Source organism: Salvelinus namaycush, chromosome 40, assembly GCF_016432855.1.
Source record: "Salvelinus namaycush isolate Seneca chromosome 40, SaNama_1.0, whole genome shotgun sequence".
NCBI lineage: Eukaryota > Metazoa > Chordata > Actinopteri > Salmoniformes > Salmonidae > Salvelinus > Salvelinus namaycush.
In genome coordinates, this window is record NC_052346.1 from 97,890 (window position 1) to 122,046 (window position 24,157).

The 24,157-nt window shown below is 42.0% G+C and overlaps 1 protein-coding gene across 5 annotated transcripts in view; it reads right to left on the reverse strand.

The window, feature by feature from the left end:
• LOC120033367 (RNA-binding protein 45-like) overlaps nt 1–6,854 on the reverse strand; it is a 33,510-nt gene extending 26,656 nt beyond the window's left edge. For all 5 annotated transcript variants that reach the window (XR_005473949.1, XR_005473950.1, XR_005473948.1 and 2 more), the window contains exons 1-6: nt 6,544–6,854; nt 2,378–2,500; nt 2,026–2,152; nt 1,773–1,898; nt 1,493–1,666; nt 1,049–1,178 (exon numbers count right to left, since the gene is read on the reverse strand). Coding sequence is in view for 2 of the 5 variants with exons in the window: in XM_038979682.1 (XP_038835610.1) it covers nt 1,049–1,178; nt 1,493–1,666; nt 1,773–1,898; nt 2,026–2,152; nt 2,378–2,500; nt 6,544–6,819 (956 nt within the window). In the remaining 3 variants the exon portion in view is untranslated. The remainder of the gene's footprint in view (nt 1–1,048; nt 1,179–1,492; nt 1,667–1,772; nt 1,899–2,025; nt 2,153–2,377; nt 2,501–6,543) is intronic.
• Nucleotides 6,855–24,157: the final 17,303 nt, after the last annotated feature.

The window sequence follows — 24,157 nt, forward strand, 5'->3', positions numbered from 1 at the left end:
TCATAAAGCCAGGCATATTTAACAGTTAGGTCTATAATCAATAGCCTAACTCATTTGGAGTTTCCTCTCTCCTCAATTTTCTTAGACAATTAGACTAAGGCAAGGGCTGTTTCCTCGTCTCTGCCGCCTCCACCGCATTGTTCTCAAACCTAATATGCTGGTTAACTTTGTTATTATGCACGTAGCAACATAGGGAAAGGCACCAATTCAACTGTGCACTGAAGATTATGTTTTAGAACCAACAGACAGCGAAAGTATCTAACGCGGGAGAAAGCGCATGTTATAAATTATATATATATATATATATATATATATATATATTTTACCTTTATTTAACTAGGCATATTAGTGTTGCACCATTATTTTTACATAATATAACCATATACAATTGTATGTCTTAGAGTGATGGACTGTGCCATCCCCGTGGCCTTCGCAATGGATAAGTCCACTGAAACAGGCGCGAATCAGATAGGTGTCTTGTGCACTATGAAAAATGTTTTTTAATTGCGATTGCTCGACTAAAGAGATCAGTCAACCAAACAATCAACCAGTCGACTAAATGAGATCAAACTTAAAATGTAGTGTAAATTGTGTTTTGTTGTCTCTTGGTGTCTTTCATATATACATACATGTACAGATATAACTTTATGTAATATCTTGTCTATAACTGTACTGTACTTTGTTGTGTATTTGTTTGTGGACCCCAGGAAGAGTAGCTGCTGCATGTGCAGTAGCTAATGGGGATCCTAATAAACTAAACTAACTTACACCATCTTTCGACAACATCGGCGACAACTAAACACAACTAACTATGGCCCAGTAACTGACGTCGAAAGTTTCCAGTCTCAGGTAAATCATGTCATAAATTGGGTGAGTGGATGGCTGGAGTAGGTCTTTAGCAATGAATCAAATAATATCAAGATCAACTTAACCTAAAGATCATGCTTTAAAGCTTATTACTTTCAAATAAATCGATTATCATTATTGATAGACAAAAATCAAGACATTTGACACATTTTAAGTGTATCATCACATGATAAGTCTGTACCTGGTCCTGTCTTCTCCATCCTCTATGTGGGCCACGATGAGGCGGTTTCCAGGGGGATACTCAAAGCCATTCAGCTTCTCTTTGGCATAGACTGCAGAGCCCAGGTTGTTGTAGCGAATCACAGTATGTCCTGGGGGGGCGTTAAAATGTTTTACATGCATCATGAGCAACATCATAAACAACATTAATGTGAACAATTTAAATACAAAATTAGGAGCGTTAATCTTTGATGGTTACACTACATAAGAATGTTAAAAAAATATGTATATTAACAAAAATAATGAGTAGGCTTATTCTAGAATGTCTTATAAGCATTATGAACATAGTTTATAGATGTCTTTATAATAATGTCTAAAGTGTTACTCTTGATAAATCAATGTGTGACTCAAGTTTTATTTAACCACATCTTCCCTTATTAAATACATAATTATCAATGTATAATACCTTTGTTGAGCCCACAATGATCCCGCTGCATCTCACAGTAATCCATCCCTGGTATGAGGTCAAAGAGGCCATAAATCTGCTCCTGAGTAACATTAGCTCTCGAGGAAACCATTAGGCACCTGGTGATGAGGTCACTGGATCGGTAGTCAGTTACGGCATAACTGCCAGGGTCGGCTGTCAGGTAGGGATCACAGACAGATGTCAGACCACAGCTAGATTAAAGCAAATGCAAATGAAAGCAAAGGTGACATTCTGAATCAGAATTAAGTACTTCACATACACACTCCAAAGGAATAGGGGTTCATTCCCAGGTCACTTGACATGTGCTCTGCTCTGCCACTGTTGTGATAGTCATTATCTGCAGATGAGTTCTTGCTTCGGGGCTCAGCAAGAACAGCCCTGTAGGCTGGTTGCACAGACAAGGGTTACATTGATACAAATTAAATTCTACAGTGAAATCATTGAAAGGGAAAGTGTTTTAACTTGAGTTTATCCGTTCTGAGGCTTCAATGAAAGGGCTGATGCCTGCTTACCTCTATCACAGTTCTCAATGGCAATGGCTGCTTGTGATGGCTTATGATACCTCACATATCCCAAGCCTTTGCTCTCCCCCGTGGTTTTATTCTTTATGATCACACAGTATTCTATGTCCCCATACTCCTACAAGCAAAAAAATATTTTAAAAAGAGCATTGTCTATATTGGTCTGCAGGTGTTTAGAGCATTGAGCCAGTAACGGAAAGTTTACTGGTTCAAATCCCCGAGCCGACAATGTGTGTCAATTTGCCCTTGAGCAAGCATCTGCTAAATTATTCAAATGTAAGGGTGGTCACTTTGGCCAGAAATATTTCACCAAGTGATAAAATGCATGCAATGGACCTCGTACCTTGAACGTGTCTTTCAGATCTTCTTCTGTGAACGTTTTGGGAATCTTTACAAATATTCTGGTGAGCTCTTCATCCTCCACATCTCTGTGTCTACCGGAGGACCTTGACTGGGCAATGAACACCTGAAACAGTGGTCATATTCAGTCAAAATGCATAACCTGTATATAGTGCATTTGGAAGTATTCAGACCCCTTGACTTTTTCCACAATTTCTTACATTACAGCCTTACTCTAAAATGGATTCAATTGTTTTTTCCCCTCAATCTACACACAACACCCCATAATGACAAAGCAAAAACAGTTTGACATTTTTGCAATATTAGAAAAAATATTCAGACCCTTTACTCAGTATTTTGTTGAAGCACCTTTGGCAGAGATTACCGCCTTAATGTCTTCTTGGGTATGACGCTACAAGCTTTGCACACCTGTATTAGTGGAGTTTCTCCCATTCTTCTCTGCAGATCTTCTCAAGCTCTGTCAGGTTGGATGGGGAGTGTCGCTGCAAAGCTATTTTCAGGACTCTCTAGAGATGCTCGATCGGGTTCAAGCCGGAGACTTGTCCCAAAGCCACTTCTGCGTTGTGTTGGCTGTGTGATTATGGTCGTTGTCCTGTTGGAAGGTGAACCTTCGCCCCAGTCTGAGGTCCTGAGCGCTAGAGAGCAGGTTTTCTTCAAGGCTCTCTAAACTTAGCGCCAGTTGCCTCAATCCTGATTAATCTCCCAGTCTTTGCTGCTGAAAAACATCCCCACAGCATGATGCTGCCAACACCACGAATCACCGTAGGGATGGTGCCAGTTTTCCTCCAGATGTGATGCTTGGCATTCAGGCCAAAGAATTCAATCTTGGTTTCATCGGACCATAGAATCTTGTTTCTCATGGTCATTGTCCTTTAGGTGCCTTTTGGCAAACTCCAAGCGGCCTGTTGTGCCTTTTACTGAGGAGTGGCTTCCGTCTGGCCACTCTACCATAAAGGCCCAATTAGATTGGTGGAGTGCTGCAGAGATGGTTGTCCTTCTGGAAGGTTCTCCCATCAGCAGCTATGTCAGAATGACCATCGGGTTCTTGGTCACCTCCCTTCTCCCTCGATTGATCATTTCTGCCAGCTCTAGGATGAGTCTTGGTAGTTCCAAACTGTGTTTTTGGGGACCTTCAATGCTGCAGAATTTGTATCCTTCCCCAGATCTGTTCCTTGACATAATCCTGTCTTGGTGCTCTACGGTCAATTCCTTCGACCTCATGGCTTGGTTTTTGCTCTGACATGCACTGGCAACTGTGAGACCTTGTATAGACAGGTGTGTGCCTTTCCAAATCATGTCTAAATCAACAGGTGGACCACGATCAAGTTGCAGAAACATCTCAAGGATGATAAATGGAAACAGGGTGCACCTGAGCTCAATTTCAAGTCTCATAGCAAAGGGTCTGAATAATTATGTAAATAAGGTATGTATTATTTTTTTTTTTAACTATTACACATTTAAATAAATCCTATTAACTTCCAGTGTGGAGAGAGCGGATTTATTGCAATGCTACGTCACACTGGCCAAATTTCTGCCTGCTCGAATGGCAATAGCTAAGGTATAGATAAAAACATGAAGTGACCCAGGGAATCGATAGAACGACATTCAGAGATGTACAAAAACAATATTACATTCAAAATGGGTGAATCTTTACTTTAAAAAGGTATAGCTCACCCGGTGAATGCCCCAAGCTGTCTGTCTAAACTACTGGCACACAGCTCAGACACCCATGCATACCCCACAAGACAAACCACCAGAGATCTCTTCACAGTCCCAAGTCCAGAACAGACTATGGGAGACACATAGTACTACATAGAGCTATGACACCATGGAACTCTTTTCCACCAAGTAACTGACACAACACCTTATGGAACAGTGGAGACTGAAGCAACAAACATTGGCACAGACACATGCATACACACGATAACATACATACACATGGATTTAGTAATGTAGATATGTGGTAGTGGTGGAGTAGGGGCCTGAGGGCCCACAGTGTGTTGTGAAAGCTGTGAATGTATTGTAATGTTTTAAAATTGTATAAACTGCCTTAATTTTGCTGGACCCCAGGAAGAGTAGCTGCTGCTTTGGCAGCAGCTAATGGGGATCCATAATACATATATTGGTTTCCTTACCCTGTATGTAGTCCATGGACAAGGTACGACAGGAACCAATGTTTGTTTATCTGGCCACTGATTTAAATGCAAACTTTTTTAGCATTTGTGGGACAAACCTAATGCATGTCAATGGAACCTATATTAGCATTTGAAACAGTGGCCAAGCATGGGTTGCTGTCATACCATGTCCATAGACTTTCATTACCCTGTAAGCAATGTAATTTTGTTATTTGGGTGAACTAACACCTTTAACAATGAGGGGGGATCTAAAAAAAATTATATATATATATGTGTGTATATATATATATATATATATATATATATACACTGCTCAAAAAAATAAAGGGAACACTTAAACAACACAATGTAACTCCAAGTCAATCACACTTCTGTGAAATCAAACTGTCCACTTAGGAAGCAACACTGATTGACAATAAATTTCACATGCTGTTGTGCAAATGGAATAGACAACAGGTGGAAATTATAGGCAATTCGCAAGACACCCCCAATAAAGGAGTGGTTCTGCAGGTGGTGACCACAGACCACTTCTCAGTTCCTATGCTTCCTGGCTGATGTTTTGGTCACTTTTGAATGCTGGCGGTGCTTTCACTCTAGTGGTAGCATGAGCCGGAGTCTACAACCCACACAAGTAGCTCAGGTAGTGCAGCTCATCCAGGATGGCACATCAATGCGAGCTGTGGCAAGAAGGTTTGCTGTGTCTGTCAGCGTAGTGTCCAGAGCATGGAGGCGCTACCAGGAGACAGGCCAGTACATCAGGAGACGTGGAGGAGGCCGTAGGAGGTCAACAACCCAGCAGCAGGACCGCTACCTCCGCCTTTGTGCAAGGAGGAGCACTGCCAGAGCCCTGCAAAATGACCTCCAGCAGGCCACAAATGTGCATGTGTCTGTTTCTGACCGTTTGAGCAGACACATGCACATTTGTGGCCTGCTGAAGGTCATTTTGCAGGGCTCTGGCAGTGCTCCTCTTTGCACAAAGGCGGAGGTAGCGGTCCTGCTGCTGGGTTGTTGCCCTCCTACAGCCTCCTCCACGTCTCCTGATGTACTGGCCTGTCTCCTGGTAGCGCCTCCATGCAGGTATTAAGTAGGAAAGAAATTCCACAAATGAACTTAAGGCACAGCTGTTAATTGAAATGCATTCCAGGTGACTACCTCATGAAGCTGGTTGAGAGAATGCCAAGACTGTGCAAAGCTGTGAAGGCAAAGAGTGTTAACTTTGAAGAATTTCAAATATAAAATATCTTTTGATTTGTGTAAATGTTTTTGGGTTACTACATATTCCATATGTGTTATATCAGTTGTCTTCACTCCTATTTTACAATGTAAAAAATAGTAAAATAAATATTTTAAAAATTACCCTAGAATGCGTAGGTGTCCAAACTTTTGACTGGTACACACACACACACACAAACCTTCCTTCCTACTATTGTACAATCTGTGTTGCGTCATTTTCCTGAGCTATTGTTTGTTTGAATTCAAGACCAGATTTATCTCAATTTCTCCGTGTCAGATTAGCCACTCATTTCGGTCATTTGTGGTATTAAAAAAAGATTCAGTTAATGTCTATCATGTAAGTATTGTGGAATTGCATCCGGCCCTGGTTATTGAAAATATGTCACAGCGGTTTAGATGGTACAATGGATTCTCTAGACATACATTGTTTGCGAACTATTAGATGCAACCAGGAAATGGCGGAGCGATTTCTGCATGATGCACCTTCGAGGAAAGATTTGAACGGAGAAAGCTGATCCGAGAACAGCGCTCCCTTTCTTCCCATACTATATGTATTGACCGTCGACGAAGCACTGTGGCGACCATTTTCTCTGCTTGATGTTTCGGGCAGTTGCAGGAAACGTGCATTGTTAAAACACGGGTAAAACTATATTCCATCGCTATCGGTGAACTGGGCCCAGCATGGAATCATTTTTTTAAATACTTAAGGAAATAAATAGTGAATGTTAGAAACTTGTAGGATGAGGTCATATATTAAGTTTAGATGTATGTGCATGCAAACCTTAATGGGCTTCGTTCCGTCTAACAGGCATTTTCCATGCATGTCCTCCATGGCGGTGCATGCTTCCGAAGACTTCGCGAATTTAACATAGGAGATCCCCTTCGATTCTTTCGTCTGTTTGTCCTTAACGACCCATACACCTTGGACCTCTCCAAATACAGAAAATTTCTCTCGAATAACATCATCTGAAACTGATCGACTTGTTACGAGAAACAACCGACTGTTAGGAGGATTGTCAAGATTTTCAACTGATTGCTTGGATGAGTAGTCCTCCATTTTGGTTATCAAGAAATGACGTTGTGTGCGTCACATAGTACATGTTTGATGCTTTGTTCAAGTCAACTCGGGAACATGGTCTCTGAGTTTCCCATTTGAAAGTACCAGAATCAACCAATAGGAATCTCTACGTAAATAACCTACGTTCGTTTTAACTCGCTACGTTCAGGTAGCACGCGACCACAGCGTTTCTCCGAGTGTTCCACTTGGAAAGTACAGTATCAGAACAAATCAATAGGAATCTATGCAAAAATGTAGGCACATTTTTACTTGCAGTTTCAGCGTAGTCTTGAAAGCATTTAACTTTTGTCACCTTTCATTATGAGAATACACAGACTTTCGTTGACTGCATTAACTTTTGTGATCAAAGGTCATTAAGCTTTGACTGCAAATTTCTGCAGTTCCTCTTCACCAACTTCATCCTGCATTGTGGGAGGCTCTATTGTCAACCAATCATTTGTGAGTTTGTTTGTGTTACCTTTTCTATGAGCTTATAATATAAACTACAACACGAAAGGTATGGTTTACTTCATGTCAGCATGTTTAGCAGTTTACAGCCCTTTTTTTTGTTTCTTATTCTTCCTCTACCCAATTCACTTAAACTATATTTCTTTATTTCCCATGGGCTTCACCAGAGTACCCCCTAGTGGCTGGAATACAACTGTATTAAGCTTTACAACACCCCCTGCAAAAACGAAATGTTGTCCCAAACATTTCACTGGCCTCAAAACAAACAGAGGATGTAACTACTGGTCATGAGAACAAATTAGAAAATTGGCCTAACAGCCATATAACTATCTAGACATGTCCAGTCTACCTTTATGGGCAAAGACGCAACCCCTACCAAACATTATCACACTGTGATTAGGAAAGGTAAACAAGAAAATATATACACACACACTCTAGTTGGTATCCTGATAAGAGCTGGGCAGCCCTAAAGTGTTATAGGTTAGAATGTCTCTGGGCCTCCTCTGCCGGGCTGAACGGCAGGGCAAGGTCATTGGTGACCCCAATGAATCAGTGTCCACTTCATCATGAGATGATTGAGTCTGAGCCCTCAGTTGTTTCCATATTTACCCCTGTCCTCTCCTTGCTCTCTCTGAGGACTGGCTGGCACTCCTTCACAGTGAAGTTTATCAGTCTGACCCCGTTCCTCACTATTATCTGATACTAGCTGTGTGCTACTCTGTCTGCTCTCTTCATCCCTATGTGACCTATTGATGAAAACTGGATAAGAATCCTCATCTGAGCTCTCAGACTCAGCACGCTCCCCATTTTTCTGCTTCCCCTTGTGGAGAAGGGGTGGTTCCCTTCTCCACAGACCTATACTGGGTGTTTCAACAGGTTCCTCAAATGGTAGGGAATTACATGACATAAGCATATTGCGAAGCAGAACCCAGGCCCTGCCTGTACCCCTCTCGGGTTTGACCTCATAGACAGGGCTGTACCACCACATGTACTTGGTCCTCCCAGTGTGATCTTAGCTTTCCCGGCAAACCACGTTCTGACATGTTCCTTACCAGTACACGATCCCCTGAGACCAGAACCAAACTAATTTTCTTCTGATCGTAGTAGGTGTTTCCCTTTGCTGTTGATTACTCCATGTTTCTAATGGCGATGTCATAGGCTTCCGCCATCTGTTGCTACCACTTCTTAGCATAATCCTGGTATGATTTCTCCTGTTCCTTTACCTGTAACCCAAAGACAAGGTCAACAGGTAGCAGTGAAGCCCTTCCAAATAGCAGGAAATATGATGAGAACCCAGTAGCATCACTGGTGGTACAGTTATATGCATGAATGACCTTGTTCAGATAATCACCCCAGTTGGCCTTTTTCTCTTCATCTAGTGTGCGCAACATTGATAACAGTGTACAGTTAAATCTCTCCACCGGATTCCCCTGTGGATGATATGGAGAGGTTCTGGAATTGGCTATTCCCGTACAGTTCTGCAAGACTCTGAATAACTGATTTTCAAACTCTCTTCTCTGATCATGATGAATTTTTGACAAAGCCAAACTTTGGGGGGAAAAAATCTTAAATCTTTTTTTTACTGCAGTTTTCTGACTTATTTCTGGTGGGGTAGGCTTGTGCAAATTTTGTAGTTATCTAAACTAACTAAAATATACTCGTAGCCCCCTCTGCTTTTCTCCAAATGCACAGTCAATTGAAATAATCTCGAAAGGAGCTGTAGCTCGTACATGTTGCATTGGGGCCCTAGTTATTACACTGGGTTTCTTTTGTTTGATACACTTACACACTTTAGTGATAGTGTTCAATGTCATGTTGCATGCGTGGCCAATAAAAGCCTTCTCATGCTAAGTTCAACACTCTTTCTGTTCCTAGATGGGCCATTTCAGCGTGTGTGTAAGTACTTGTAAATCAGTGTACTATACAGACTTGGTACCACAACTTGTGTCCTTTTTGCTGTTTTCCTTTGTAATAATCCATCTGGTGAGACATTGAGCCTTTCCCACTCTTGCAGTAACTTTTTGACTTTATATGATTCTTGTTGGTTTAGGCTTAGTCCTTTGACTTTTCAGTTCCAAGATTCTCCATACAGCTGCATCCTTTAACTGAGCCTGCATGAGATCGTGTGGAGACAGTCAGTCTGTAACTGTTCCCCCCACCATGACAGCTCATCTTGCACTGATGGCCTTAGTGTGACAGCGGATATCCAAGTTACACAGTCATTCTGTTGTATTATGCTGGCTGGGGTTGAACCAGCCTATGGCCCTAAACGTGACTAGTGAAGCCTCGAGTGAGGAGCACCCTGCTCAAATCAAACAGAAATCTGCAAAGCAGTTGAGGCTGCTGAGGGGAGGACGGCTCACAATAATGTATGGAACGGAACAAATGGAATGGCATCAAACTATGTGTTTGATGTATTTGATATTTTTCTACCCATTCCGCTCCAACCATTACCACAAGTCCATCCAACCCAATGAAGGTGCCACCAACCTCCTGTGCTGCAAAGCTTGTTATGTTGTCAACAAAGTAGCATTATCCCTGTTCAGAAACATACATATCTTTTGCATAAAATATATGGTTGAATTTTTCATTAACTTTTCATTGTGAAGGCAGATAAAGTGTTTTTATCAAAAGCTTTTGCATGCATTAGTCCACCTGCTTACCAGGGTTGTAGTGCTGATGGAGCGCGGGGGAGCAGCGCGCCTCACTTTTTCAATTTGAGAATACACAGAGTTGGTAAAACTATTTCTGGAAAAATAAATTATATTTAATTACTACAAAAAATTGCATGAAAAACGATAGACTGACAAACCAAATAGAAGAAACCACAATTTGCCTTTCTTCTCTCTGGTGGTGGTGAGAATGATGAAGAACTATGTGTGTGCACCTTGTGCCTGCCTTGATGTTTATAAAACTCCAGACTCCCTCTTGCACAGTGGAACCCAGAACGATATGTAACATCTTTGTTATGGCGACACCGTTCTGCTGAGGACAACCAAACCAGAACGGCCACCGCAAAGCCCAAGAGCCTGACCCACTCTGGAAGTTGCTGTAGCCCTGCTTGAGATATTTAGCCTATATTGGCAATTGGTTGAGACTCAGGGCCCCATTCTAGCTTGGTATGTCAGCGTGGAAAATTGGAAATGTGAATTGGAGGTAATAATACATTTAGGTTATAGTTTATTGAGATGCGTGAATACACCACAATAAAGATTTTATGGCTGTTTTAAAGCATATTTCCTGCAATTAAATGTATTAAGGATGTGTTAACTACTTGGTCAATTGATTTGGTCAACTGGAAACACTTATCTCCCTCACTAGCTTTAAGCACCAGCTGTCAGAGCAGCTCATAGATTACTGCACCTGTACATAGCCCATCTATAATTTAGCCCAAACAACTACCTCTTTACCTACTGTATTTATTTATTTATTTATTTTGCTCCTTTGCACCCCATTATTTCTATCTCTACTTTTTTCTATCTCTACTATCTCTACTTTTTTTTCTTTTTTTTACTTGCTATATTGTATTTACTTCGCCACCATGGCCTTTTTATATTTTTATTTATTTATATATATATTTTGTTTGCCTTCACCTCCCTTATCTCACCTCACTTGCTCATATTGTATATAGACTTATTTTTCACTGTATTATTGACTGTATGTTTGTTTTACTCCATGTGTAACTATGTGTTGTTGTATGTGTCGAACTGCTTTGCTTTATCTTGGCCAGGTCGCAATTGTAAATGAGAACGTGTTCTCAATTTGCCTACCTGGTTAAATAAAGGTGAAATAAATAAATAAAAAATTTGATAGCATGTTTCAATCTATGCAAATAAATTATATTAATTGATAGTTCACCTCTGTTTTCTTTTATTCTCTAATAGGGTATATTGTAACCATGCGTTCAACAAATGAAATCAATATTAATTTATGATACAGTGTAGTGTAAGCTACACAATGCAATTACATGCCTACTCGCAACTTAAGCTCTCCTACAAACAGTGCAATGAAATTAAGCGATATGTATTTGTATTTACATGAGGCTATAGCCTACATCTAGCTATACGAAATAGTTGTACGCCTATTAGGCTGTACTGCACATTATTATTTATTTTTCCTGAACTGGCCAAATGGCAGAGCTATCATTCAGCACCATAAGTTGGTTCAACTTATTTAACATCATTGCACAATCCTGGTGCTATCCTTTCAGAGCCATGAAGGGCACTCCAAACATTTAAAATAACACTCATCAATGTCACGTTCCTGACCTGTTTTCCTTTGTCTTGTATTTATTTTAGTTGGTCAGGGCGTGAGTTGGGTGGGTTTGTCTATGGTTGACTTTCCATGTTGGGATTTTTGTGTTCGGCCTGGTATGATTCTCAATCAGAGGCAGCTGTCAATCGTTGTCCCTGATTGAGAATCATACTTAGGCAGCCTGGGTTTCACGTGTGTTTTGTGGGTGTTTGTTTCCGTGTTTGTGTTTTTCACCACACGGTACTGTATCTGTTTTCTGCACTTCGTTTATTTGTTTTGTATTTTCGGTGTTCAGTTTTTCCGTTATAATAAATCATTCATCATGAACACTAACCACTCCGCGTATTGGTCCGATCCTTCTCGCCTCTCCTCGTCCGAGGAGGAGGAATATGACGATAGCCGTTACAATCAAGATCTGTTGCCTACGCCTAATAGTCTTACTCATCACTTATTATTATTACAAATAGAAGATTACTAAATGAGCACCATTGTGAGAAGAGGTAAAGTTCAATCAAAGCTGAATCAATGTCTTGCAAGATCACATTATAGATGAATTTGTATTTTACATAACAGAACCAAATATAAAGAAATAACATAGCATAGTAGGCCTATGACATTACTGTTACACCAAAAACACCGCCTCATTTCTTATGAGATTTCAGGATGGTTAGCAGAAGCTGAATAGTCACCCAAAAATGCACCAAAACTCAGAGCGTGTGTCACGCTCGTCATAACGTTGAAGAGAGGAGGACCAAGGCGCAGCGTGAAATGAATACATACTTGATTTATTAAACGAAGACGAAAATTAAGAACACTTGACAAACTAATACAAAACAATAAACGACGAACGTGAAGCTAATGAAAACTAGTGCTAACACAAACACTACACATAGACAATAACCCACAACCCACAATACAAAACAGGCTACCTAAATATGATTCCCAATCAGAGACAACGCAAAACACCTGTCTCTGATTGAGAACCATATCAGGCCAAACACATAGAAATAGACAAACCAGACATACAACATAGAATGCCCACACAGATCACACCCTGACCAACCAAAACATAAAACATACAAAGCAAACTATGGTCAGGGCGTGACAGCGTGCCACAAGGCAGGATATGCTTTGATTGAAACAAAATACAAGAAACTCGTTAACTCCATCTGCTCTAATTCACTCACAAAAAGTAATTAATGAAGATTGAAATGTATAGTATATTCCCATGCAACTGGTTGAGATCAATCAAATACCAGTTTCACCAGTAAAACGTGAAGAACAATAATTTACAATTGACAGTGAAGATTCGGTATGCCTAACTTTGTCACGCCCTGATCTGTTTCACGTGTTCCTGTGATTGTCTCCACCCCCTCCAGGTGTCGCTTATTTTCCCCAGTGTATTTATCCCTGCGTTTCCTGTCTCTCGATGCCAGTTCGTCTTGTATGTTTAGACAAGTCAACCAGTGTGTTTTTCCCATACTCCTTTCCTGTTCTATTCTTATATTCCTCCCGGTTCTGACCCCTGCCTGTCTTTGGACTACTTTCCTGCTTGCCTGATCATCCTGCCTGCCCTGACCTTGATTCTGCCTGCCCTTCGGTACCTATTGGACTTTGACCTTTTTGCCTGTCCACGACCACTCTCTTGCCTACCCCTTTGGATTAATAAACATTGCAAGACTCCAACTGCATCTGCATCTGGGTCTCGCCTTTTGCCTTGATAAACTTCGTGTTTGAGGGTATAAAAAAATAGAAAATGTTCGGTAAGTGTTTGACGCTGCATAAGAATTTCAGACTCTGGCATGAAAGCTTGTGAGCCAGCTCGTTTGAAAAACATGCGAGCTAAAGTCCAAAATTCCAAACAGAATAAATACAGCACTTCGAACCTCAACTCCTTAGCTAGACTCGAACATTGCAAAATCACTTAGTTTTAGTCCCTAGGACTAGTCTCAAACAAGAATTTGCCGCTGTTGTCTTATTGAGAACACTGACATTCGGATTCGTCCGACTTTCATGATTCTTCATGCAGCATAATACTGAAGCATATTCAGGAGTAGCCCTGACCGGGACTTACCTGGGTCCAGCGACTGTCAACACCTTAGCCATTTTGCCAAGAGATCCTAAACTCTTGACAAGGTCGCTAACTCTTGATTAAGGTCACTACACTACGCCCTTCCTTCGGCAGAGCATGTCCCCATAATTCTCTATGCCAAGCCAATTACGTGTATATACCTCTCTGACGGCCTCATGGCCGCCATCCCATTTCTGACACCATTGTAGAGACTTTGGGGTAGGCCTGGGACATGAACCCGGGTCCAGACTGTCAAACCAACACCTTAGCTATTACACCTCTTGTCGAGGTCACAAGGGCTACACTAGTCTACAAGATTTCAGTGTAGCCAGTTCAGCCTTTGATATCATTGATCATAACTAGGGCTGTGGCGGTCATGAAATTTTGTCAACCGGCGATTGTCAAGCAAATAACTGCCTGTCTCGCGGTAATTGAACGTTAATTAACAGTTGCTTCCACGCATAGCCTACAAGCCACTGATGCAGACCTTTGGAACATCTACATTTTATAAAGTCTAATAAATCCATTTAATATAGCCTACACTATCACAATAAATCCAGGATTTATTTAGACAGGTCTAAAGAAACATGATATGAAGAAAATGTAGTCTATTTCAGAAGAACAAAATAACATACTCTGAGTTGTCATTATGTTAGGTCCTAATCTGGCAACGCCATATGGCTGTGTGCTACACTAATTAATTTAGTAAACAAGATTTGCTTAGAACTCCATGGCATTATTTTATAGTATGAAGAATACAATTAAACAAATATAAAATATATTTTCTCCAAACGATTTCCGAGGGAGTGCACATTATTTTATATTATTTCTGTGTTGAGCAAAGAAACAAAGGTTAACAAAGAAACAGGTCCTCCTATATGCTTAATTTAGAGTTATTTGCACAACTTTAGTTGTAATACAAACGTTGGGCTATACATTTAGATTTTTAATACATTCTAAGGCTACATGATGCGACTCTAATGATGATTTGAAAAAAGTTGCATCAAAAGGCATGAGCTCTGCTTTGTTTCTTGTGCAGGCTGCACACACTTCATCAGTCTTTCATTCACAATTTGACAAGCACTCGAATTTCACCACGGCATCCCTCTTGTGTGGCCCTAATACCCCCTAAAAAATCCATGCCTTTTGCGGCAAAAGTGGCCATTGTGCCCATGGGCTGAATATAATAATTACAATTCCTTTCTCCCGGCCGTGCCCCGAAGCACCTCTCACTCACATAGCTCTCTCAGATCTCAATTCATATTAGCCAATGCAGTTAACTGATCATGACCTTCTCACAAGCATCTCAGCTCCAAAGTAGGCTACAAGTGAAGACCGACACATCGGGACACAACTGCGTGAGTCCTTATCGAATGCTGAGGTGCATATTGAAGATGGTAAAAGAACTGTCCATATTTACTTTTCATCAGCCAAAAAGATGAGTAGGCCTAACGAACAGCAAATGCTCTAAACTATGTCAATCTACTATCCCCCATAGTACAAAAGTTGACCTATTCTATTGGTAAAACATTTTGGGTTTCTGTGCGACATTTTTTTTTTCCAAACATAGTCTGGGACAGTTGTGGGACGCGATAGATCCCAAATTAATACAACCACTCGCATCAAAAAAACTTTTAAAAGCAAAGAGGCTGATTCAACAGAACAGACCTCTTGTTTATCAAATGTTGATAAACAATTAAGCTATTTCTTCATATTATAAGCGCAGCAATATTCACACAGCAGTAGGCTATAACCACGAATGTTCCAAAATGCAATCAATTAGTGGAAAAACACTGTTCTCAAAAGTGACCACGAATGTGATTATGCATGTAATACTTTATTATAAAGGTGCATTTTTATGGTGAAAATTATCTTCACGAAACTTGAAAGTCACGCGCCGCCCAATGTATGCCAGTTAGGCTCTACACCGGTTGTAAAGTGGATTAATGTGCTTAATTTTACGAAGATATTTGGCCACTTCAGTTGTGATAAAAGCCTTATGAAAACAAATTGTCACGCCTGCTCCTGCTCTTCCTCCCTCAGACTCCCCAACATTACGCAATCAAGCCACCTTCAGTACGCACACCTGCCTTTCCCCATCACGTGTATCAGTGCTCATTGGACTCACGTGGACTCAATTACTTGTTTAATTTCCTTCCCTATATCTGTCTGTTTCCTAGCTCTGTTCCCTGCTTCGGGATTGTTTGTCATATGTCCTTGTTTTCCCGTGTGCTGACGCTGTTCCTGTCGTGGTCTATGTCTGTTCCTGAATAAATGTTTGACTCCCGTACCTGCTTCTCATCTCCGGCGTCAGGTCCTTGCAGAATCCCAAAGCCAGTACTGGTGTTCCGGTTGGTGGGGAAGTCGGTTCTGGGTCGCCTAGCCAGCTCCTCGGGCTTCCACGCCCTAGCTGGCTCGAGAGGTTCCCTTGCTCGAGAGGTTGGCTTGGAAGGCGCCCATCTCACGTTTTTTATTTTTTTATTTCACCTTTATTTAACCAGGTAGGCTAGTTGAGAACAAGTTCTCATTTGCAACTGCGACCTGGCCAAGATAAAGCATAGCAGTGTGAACAGACAACAACACAGAGTTGCACATGGAGTAAACAATAAACAAGTCAATAACATAGTAGGGGGAAAAAAGAAAAAAAAAGAGAATCTATATACAATGTGTGCAAAAGGCATGAGGAGGTAGGCAATAAATAGGCCGTAGGAGCGAATAATTACAATTTAGCAGATTAACACTGGGGTGATAAATCATCAGATGATCATGTGCAAATAGAGATACTGGTGTGCAAAAGAGCAGAAAAGTAAATAAATGAAAACAGTATGGGGATGAGGTAGGTAAATTGGGTGGGCTATATACCGATGGACTATGTACAGCTGCAGCGATCGGTTAGCTGCTCAGATAGCAGATGTTTAAAGTTGTTGAGGGAGATAAAAGTCTCCAACTTCAGAGATTTTTGCAATTCGTTCCAGTCGCAGGCAGCAGAGAACTGGAAGGAAAGGCGGCCAAATGAGGCCGCCTTTCCGCCGTTGGGCCTCAGCCGGCTCTGTCACGTCTCTGTCGGATCATCGGGCTTCCACGTCGCAGCGGGATCGACAGGTGGGCTCGCCCAGGTGGGACGCCGAGTGGCGCCCCTAGAGGGGCGGAGGTACTGTCACACCTGCTCCCGCTTTGATCTAATTCATTGTAATTCATTTGGTTATCCTATCCAATTTAATCAAAGGTGGGGCACCATTGAGATTTTATATAGAGACCCTTATAATGAACTCTTATCAGTAATTGTTAACCATTATACCATTAATGCTTATATCAACAGTAGTTTCAATCAATAGTCAATTTCTACACTGAACAAAAATATAAATGCAACATGTAAAGTGTTGGTCCCATGTTTCATGAAATAAAATATCCCAGAAATATTCCATAAGCACAAAAAGCGTGCACAAATGTGTTCACATCCCTGTTAGTGAGTATTTCTTCTTAGCCAAGATAATCCATCCACCTAATAGGTGTGGCATATCAAGAAGCTGATTAAACGGCATAATATAATACACAGGTGCACCGTGTGCTGGGGACAATAAAAGGCCACTCTGCTGTTTTGTCACACAACACAATGCCACAGATGTCTCAAGTTTTGAGGGATGTCCACCAGAGCTTTTACCAGATAATTTAATGTTCATTTCTCTACCTTAAGCCGCCTCCAATGTCATTTTAGAGAATTTGGCAGTATGTCCAACTGGCCTCACAACCGCAGACCATGTGTAACCACTCCAGCCCAGGAACTTCACATCCAGCTTCTTCACATGCGGGCTCGTCTGAGACCAGCCACCCGGACAGCTGATGAAACTGTGGGTTGGCACAACCGAAGAATTTCTGCACAAACTGTCAGAAACCATCTTAGTGAAGCTCATCTGCATGCTCGTTGTCCTCACCAGGGTCTTGACCTGACTGCAGTTCGGCGTCATAACCGACTTCAGTGGGAAAATACTCACCTTCAAAGTGAGGATAAATCCCGGTTTCAACTGTACCGGGCAGATTACATTGTGTGGGTGAGTGGTTTGCTGATGTCAACGTTGTGAACAGAGTGCCCCATGGTGGGGTTATAGTATGGGCAGGCACCTCATGTTTCAGCATGATAATGCACGGCCCCATGTTGCAAGGATCTGTACACAATTCCTGGAAGCTGAAAATGGCCCAGCTCTTCCATTGCCTGCATACTCACAGTTATGATACCCATTGAGCATGTTTGGGATGCTCTGGATCGACGGGTACGACAGCGTGTTCCAGTTCCCGCCAATATTCAGCAACTTGATTGTAAGGATTCAGCATAGCCATGCTCATATGATATAAACCTGAGATTTGCCCATTAGTTTTCACAAAATTAAACTGACTGGAGCTCTATGCTAAAGGTGTCAATTAGACAGGCTTTTTTCAAGGTCAGTGGAAGGTCGTTAGTAAACAGTAAACAGTGTGGTACACCACACAACCGAATTTGCATTAGAGAGGCTTCCATCAAAGACAACCCTTTGTGATCTATTGGATAGGTAACTAACTGTACATGCATGATAACTGTACAGAGCATGTTAATCCATAACATCAATGTTTTTTCAGCATTATGCTATGATTAGGACTGTTACGGTAACCACTTCATGTTTTATTTAACCTTTATTTAACTAGGCAAGTCAGTTAAGAACAAATTATTATTTACAATGACAGCCTACCCTGGCCAAATCCGGACAACGCTGGGCCAATTGTGCGCCACCCTATGGGACTCCCAATCACGGCCGGATGTGATGCAGCTTGGATTCAAACCAGGTACTGCAGTGACACCTCTTGCACTGAGATGCAGTGTCTTAGACCACTGTGCCACTCGGGAGCCCAAACGGTAACTAGGCTTCTCCAAGCTCTGATACTGCTGATGGTCATTAGTAGCCTACCAAACTTGCTAACTACCTGGTACTCAGTACTCTATTGTCCCTCTAATCACTCTGACATCAATGCAAATGTAATCGAAAATGAAATCAAACACAATTCATGAGAGCCCATGAGCTCATGTTGCACAACATTTCTATAGGATGCAATCGCGTGAGAGTTTTGATGGCTTCTATTAAAGGCCATCAGCTTTCTATAGACTAAGTCTTGTTAGGATTTATGTTTATGCATTATGGCCCGCTATCATATTGTTTGAAGATGAATATTGTTTTGTTACATCTGCATTGTTTGTGTGTGTGTATGTGTGTAAAGATTGAGCAACAGAGTGCCTTGATGCAAAAGCTGTGGTCAATCTGGAGAGGGGAGGGGTGCATATCTCCAGGCCAACCAGGGAGGGTAGGACACTGGACAATACCATATAAGGAACTGTTTGAGTGTAGAATCTGGGGTGAGGCACAAGACGGATCTAATCTACCCAACGACCAGATGCGGACAGCTGAGAGCACCAAGAGACTGGGACCAGTCTGAGTGCCAGCGATAGGCTGAGCAAAGTTTAAACCACGCTCAGCCTCTACTGTGATAGGCCAACAGACGGGTTGGAAATACGTCTGTCACGGTATAAGAACAGCTGTTTACTTACTTCCTGCCAGTTCCCTGTTCAACCCTGCGCGGTGATACAGTGAACCCGTATATACGAAAATTGCATTTACCATTTATCGCTTGAGTTTAATTCAAATACTTAAAGTATATTCGGTAACTCTGAATCACATTTTGTCCTGATACCAGATTTGAATTGACGCAAATCACTCACAGTCTACTATATTTATTTCTCAACTTTCCTAATATTAAGCACATTGCTTTGTTTTACAATAGGAGTTTAGCCTACCTGGCTGGCACTTAAGCCACTTGTGAATGATGCCCAGCTTGTGCAGTAACGCAAGAAACAGCGCATGCCTTTTTTTGTGTGACTTTTTCCAATAATAGTCTCACACCTCATGTAGCCTAGCGCATAGGCCTATATGTGTAAGGAATGACGCTGTAGTATAGAAGCAGGTACGGGGAGTTAATTAGGAACGGACATGCAGCAGGATAGGAACAGCGTTAGAAATGGGAAACACAAAAACAGACAATGCAGCAGCGGGGAACAGAGCTGGGGAACTGACAAATAAAGGGGAGGTAATAAACAGGTGATTGAGTGAGTCCAGATGAGTCCAATATCACAGATGCACATGACGAGGGAAGGCAGTTGTGTGTAAATGATGGTGGCAAGAGTGAATAATGCAGGGCAGCCTGGCGCCCTTGAGTGCCAGGCTGAGAGAGCGGGAGCGGGAGCAGGTGTGACAGTACCCCCCCTCTAGGGGCGCCACCCGGCGTCCCACCTGGGCGAGCCGGCCGAGACATGGGCGCTGGGCAAGCCGGCTGGGGTAAACTCTTCACGAACCGGCAGAGGAGTGGGAGCCTGGCGAGCCGGCTGAGGCATGAACACCTGTCGATCCCGCTGCGGCGTGGAAGCCCGATGATCCGGTGGAGCATGACGTGGGATGGGAACCTGCCGAGCCAACCGAGGCAAGGAAACCTCTCGAGACAGGGAGGACGTGGAAGCCCGACGAGCTGGCTTAGGCACCCCCGGTTCCATCGGCGGCGGAATCCAAGCCCGACGTCACCAACAAAACAAGAAAAGTCCTGGCCGGCTGGGCAAACAAGACCTGACGATCCGGCTGAGGCCCGACGTGGGATGGGCGCCTTCCGAGCCAACCGGGGCAAGGAAACCTCTCGAGCCAGCTAGGGCGTGGAAGTCCGACGAGCTGGCTAAGCACCCCCGGTTCCATCGGCGGCGACCCAGGACCGATGTCACTACAAACCGGAACGCCAGTACTCCCCGAAGCTTTGTATGTAGGCTGCTGCATTCTGTAAGGAATGACGCTAGAGATTAGAAGCAGGTACAGGGAGTTGACATTTAATTAGGAACGGACATGCAACAGGACAGGAACAGCGTCAGAACTGGGAAACACAAAGACAGATGACAAACAATGCAGCAGCGGGGAACAGAGCTGGGGAACTGACAAATATAGGGGAGGTAATAAACAGGTGATTGAGTGAGTCCAGGTGAGTCCAATATCGCTGATGCGCGTGACGAGGGAAGGCAGGTGTGCGTAAATGATGGTGGCAGGAGTGCGTAATGCAGGGAAGCCTGGCGCCCTTGAGTGCCAGGGTGGAAGAGCGGGAGCAGGCGTGAATAATAAATTATCTTGAATATCCATAGCCAAAGCCACAATACTAATATATATATATATATATATATATATATATATATATATATATATATATATATAACATGATATAAAAAAAGAAGGACAGTGAAGATAAGCCAAATTTAGCTAGCCAGGCTAATTGAGGCTGCAGTGCATATGCTTTCTCATCCCACAGTTACAAATAACAAAAACTCCATTAAGAATATTAAGTAGCCAGTAGCAGCTCTTTGTCGTTGTAGCCTATCATTCTCCTTTACCTTTTGATTGGAGACTGTCAGAAAACTTGGTTGTAACATTAATCATTTGGTTGTTACTTCATTGGTTACCTCTACGCAGATGCCCCAGGGGCAGAGTGGCACACACATTGATATGGCACTTTTAAATGTTAGCGCAATCACTAGTACACTAGTAACTTTTCTTGTTGATTGCATGTTTCTCACTGAAGCATGGCTGTCTTCAGCCTGTAGTGCTGCTCTTATTGAAACCTCCCCCAGACTACAGCTTTTCATACTCAGAAATGCTCTCAGCTGTAAGGACTTTTTCTGTATAAACAATACTCCATCACCTATTCTGCCTTCCTCTTGTGATGATTTAGTTAATAACTTTAATAGCAAACTAAGGGCAACCATTGATGCCATAGCTCCAGTAAAGTTGAAAAAGGCCACATCCAAACGGAGTACTCCCCTTGGATGAGTGAGGAAACTAATAAATTAAAGAGAAATGCAGAAAGGCAGAGCGGAAGCGGAGAAAGTCAATGTTGCAGGTCCATTCTGATATTCTGTGAGAGCAACTTGGCATATAACAAGGCAAATAGAAATGCCAGACGGGCTCATTTTTCTAACTTGATCACTAATAATCAGAATAATTTGAGAGTGCTCTTTTTGATCATTGATGGCCTGATAAATCCTACCCCCTCAAACCTACCTCATGCAAATTTTCCTCTGCATCTAAATGTGATGAATTTGCGGCATATTTCAGAGATAAAGCTGGGTATCAGTCAATAAAGATCTGATGAGAAGTTTGATATGTGCTCTAGCCTACCACGCAAAGTAACAATTAATTTATTTTCCCTGGTTGACACAGACATGCTCAGGAAAATTATATCCCAACTTAAGCCTTCTACCTGCCTTCTCAATCCTATCCCCACCACCTTTTTCAAAACAGTTCTTAATTGCATATCTGAAGAAGTGCAAACTAATGCTAAACACTCCCTGTTCACAGCCACTTTCCCCACTGCACTAAAAACTGCTATGGTGAAACCCCTTCTGAAGAAAATGTATCTAGATTCTTCAGCTCTTAGCGATTTTCGGCCAATCTCCATCCTTCCATTCTTAAGCAAAATTCTGGAGAAATTGGTTTTCAAACAGCTAAATTATATTTTAATTGCCAATGTTATTTTCCAATCTGGTTTTCGGGCCCACTACAGCACAGAGACAGCCTTAGTTAAAATTGTAAATGATCTTAGAGCCAACACAGATGCCAAATATCTCTCTGTTCTTGTACTCGCGGATTTAAGTGTTGCATTCGACACTGTTGACCATGATGTCCTTCTGGACAGGCTGGAGTAGTCTGTCCTGTCCAGTTCTAAATTGGTTTAGGACCTTTTTAAACGGTCAAGAGTTTTTTGGCACCCTTGGTGAACATAACTCAGAGAAAATACATAACACGTGGCATTCCACAAGGATACATTTTGGGTCCGGTACTGTTCAGTTTATATATGTTACCCCTTGGCAGCGTTACCAGAAAGCACAGCATTGATTTTCACTGCTACACAGATGATGCACACCTTTACATTTCTGTGTCACCAGAGGATTTTAGCTCAGTGGATAAATTATTAGACTGTATTAGTGATTTATATACTAGGATGGCTCACAACTTCCTCCAGCTAAATCAAGACAAGACTGAGGTACTTACTTTTGGAGCCACAGCACAATGAGAGAATCTGGCAGCACATTTTAATTCATGGGCAATAAAGATAAAACACCAGTTAAAAAACCTAGGTGTTGTTTTAGGCTTCCGAGTGGCGCAGCGGTGTAAGGCAATGCATCTCAGTGCTAGAGGTGTCACTACAGACCCTGGTTTGATTCCAGGCTGTATCACAACCGGCTGTCATTGGGAGTTCCATAGGGAGGCGCACAATTGTCCCAGCGTCGTCCGGGGTAGGCTGTCATTGTAAATAAGAATTTGTTCTTAACTGACTTGCCTAGTTAAATAAAGGTTACATTTATATTCTCAACTCAATTTCGAATCACACATTAGGAATGTGACCAAAATAGCTTTTTACCACCTGAGGAACATTGCCAAGGTGCGTCCGTTTCTCTCTCAGACTTATACAGAGAAACTCATCCATGCTTTTATTACAAGCAGGCTTGACTACTGTAATGCTCTCCTGTCTGGTCTACCCAAGAAAGCCATTGGTCAACTGCAAAACATACAGAATTCTGCAGGATGGGTACTGACTAATACAAGACGGAGAGCACACATTAGACCGGTTTTAAGGTCTCTGCACTGTCTGCCTGTGAGTTTTAGAATTCATTTGAAGATTCTTCTATTGGTTTTTAAATCAATCCATGTTTGTGCACCCCAATACATGTCAGACATGCATTTAAGTTATGTACCCAGTAGGTCCCTCATGTCCTCTGGCATTGGTCTTTTAACTATCCCAAAGCCGAGGACCAAGAGGCATGGAGAAGCAACCGTCAATTACCATGCCCCCAGCCTCTGGAATAGACTGTCAAAGAACCTAAGGGGGGCCGAAACCGTTGACATTGTTAAAAGAGATTTTAAAACACACCTTTTTAATCTTTGCTTTTCCTTAGGGTGCTTTTAGTCATTCAGTTTTTGTTGTTATTCTTTATTTTTTTATCCTCTTATGTTTGTTATGTAGTAAATATTTATTTTCATTGTTATTTTTATTTCCCTGTGAATCACATTGTGTTGCATTCCATGTCTGAAAAGCGCTGTATACAGAAAGCTTGATTTGATTTGATCTGTATAAATAAAGCTTGATTTGATCCTAACTTTTGCCACACGAGGAGGCTCTATGACTGTAGCTTATTGTCGCTTTGATGACTTATGACTGGTCAACAACAACAAGCTCCACGTGCCACAATCCACTCTTGTGAAAAGCAAGAGAAGCAGAATAAATTATAAAATGTCTCTCTCTCTCTACTGTAGTAGTCGCATTTGGATCTGTTCGGGTCTTTCCGGACAAGTCAGTTAAAATTACACATACAGTGACCAGTGATAATCATATCAGATCAGACCCATGACATTATTTAGAATTCTGGATCCGGTCTCGGATATTTGGGAACAGGCGGATCCGTGAATAACTCTAGCGCAGCGTTTCCCAAACTCGGTG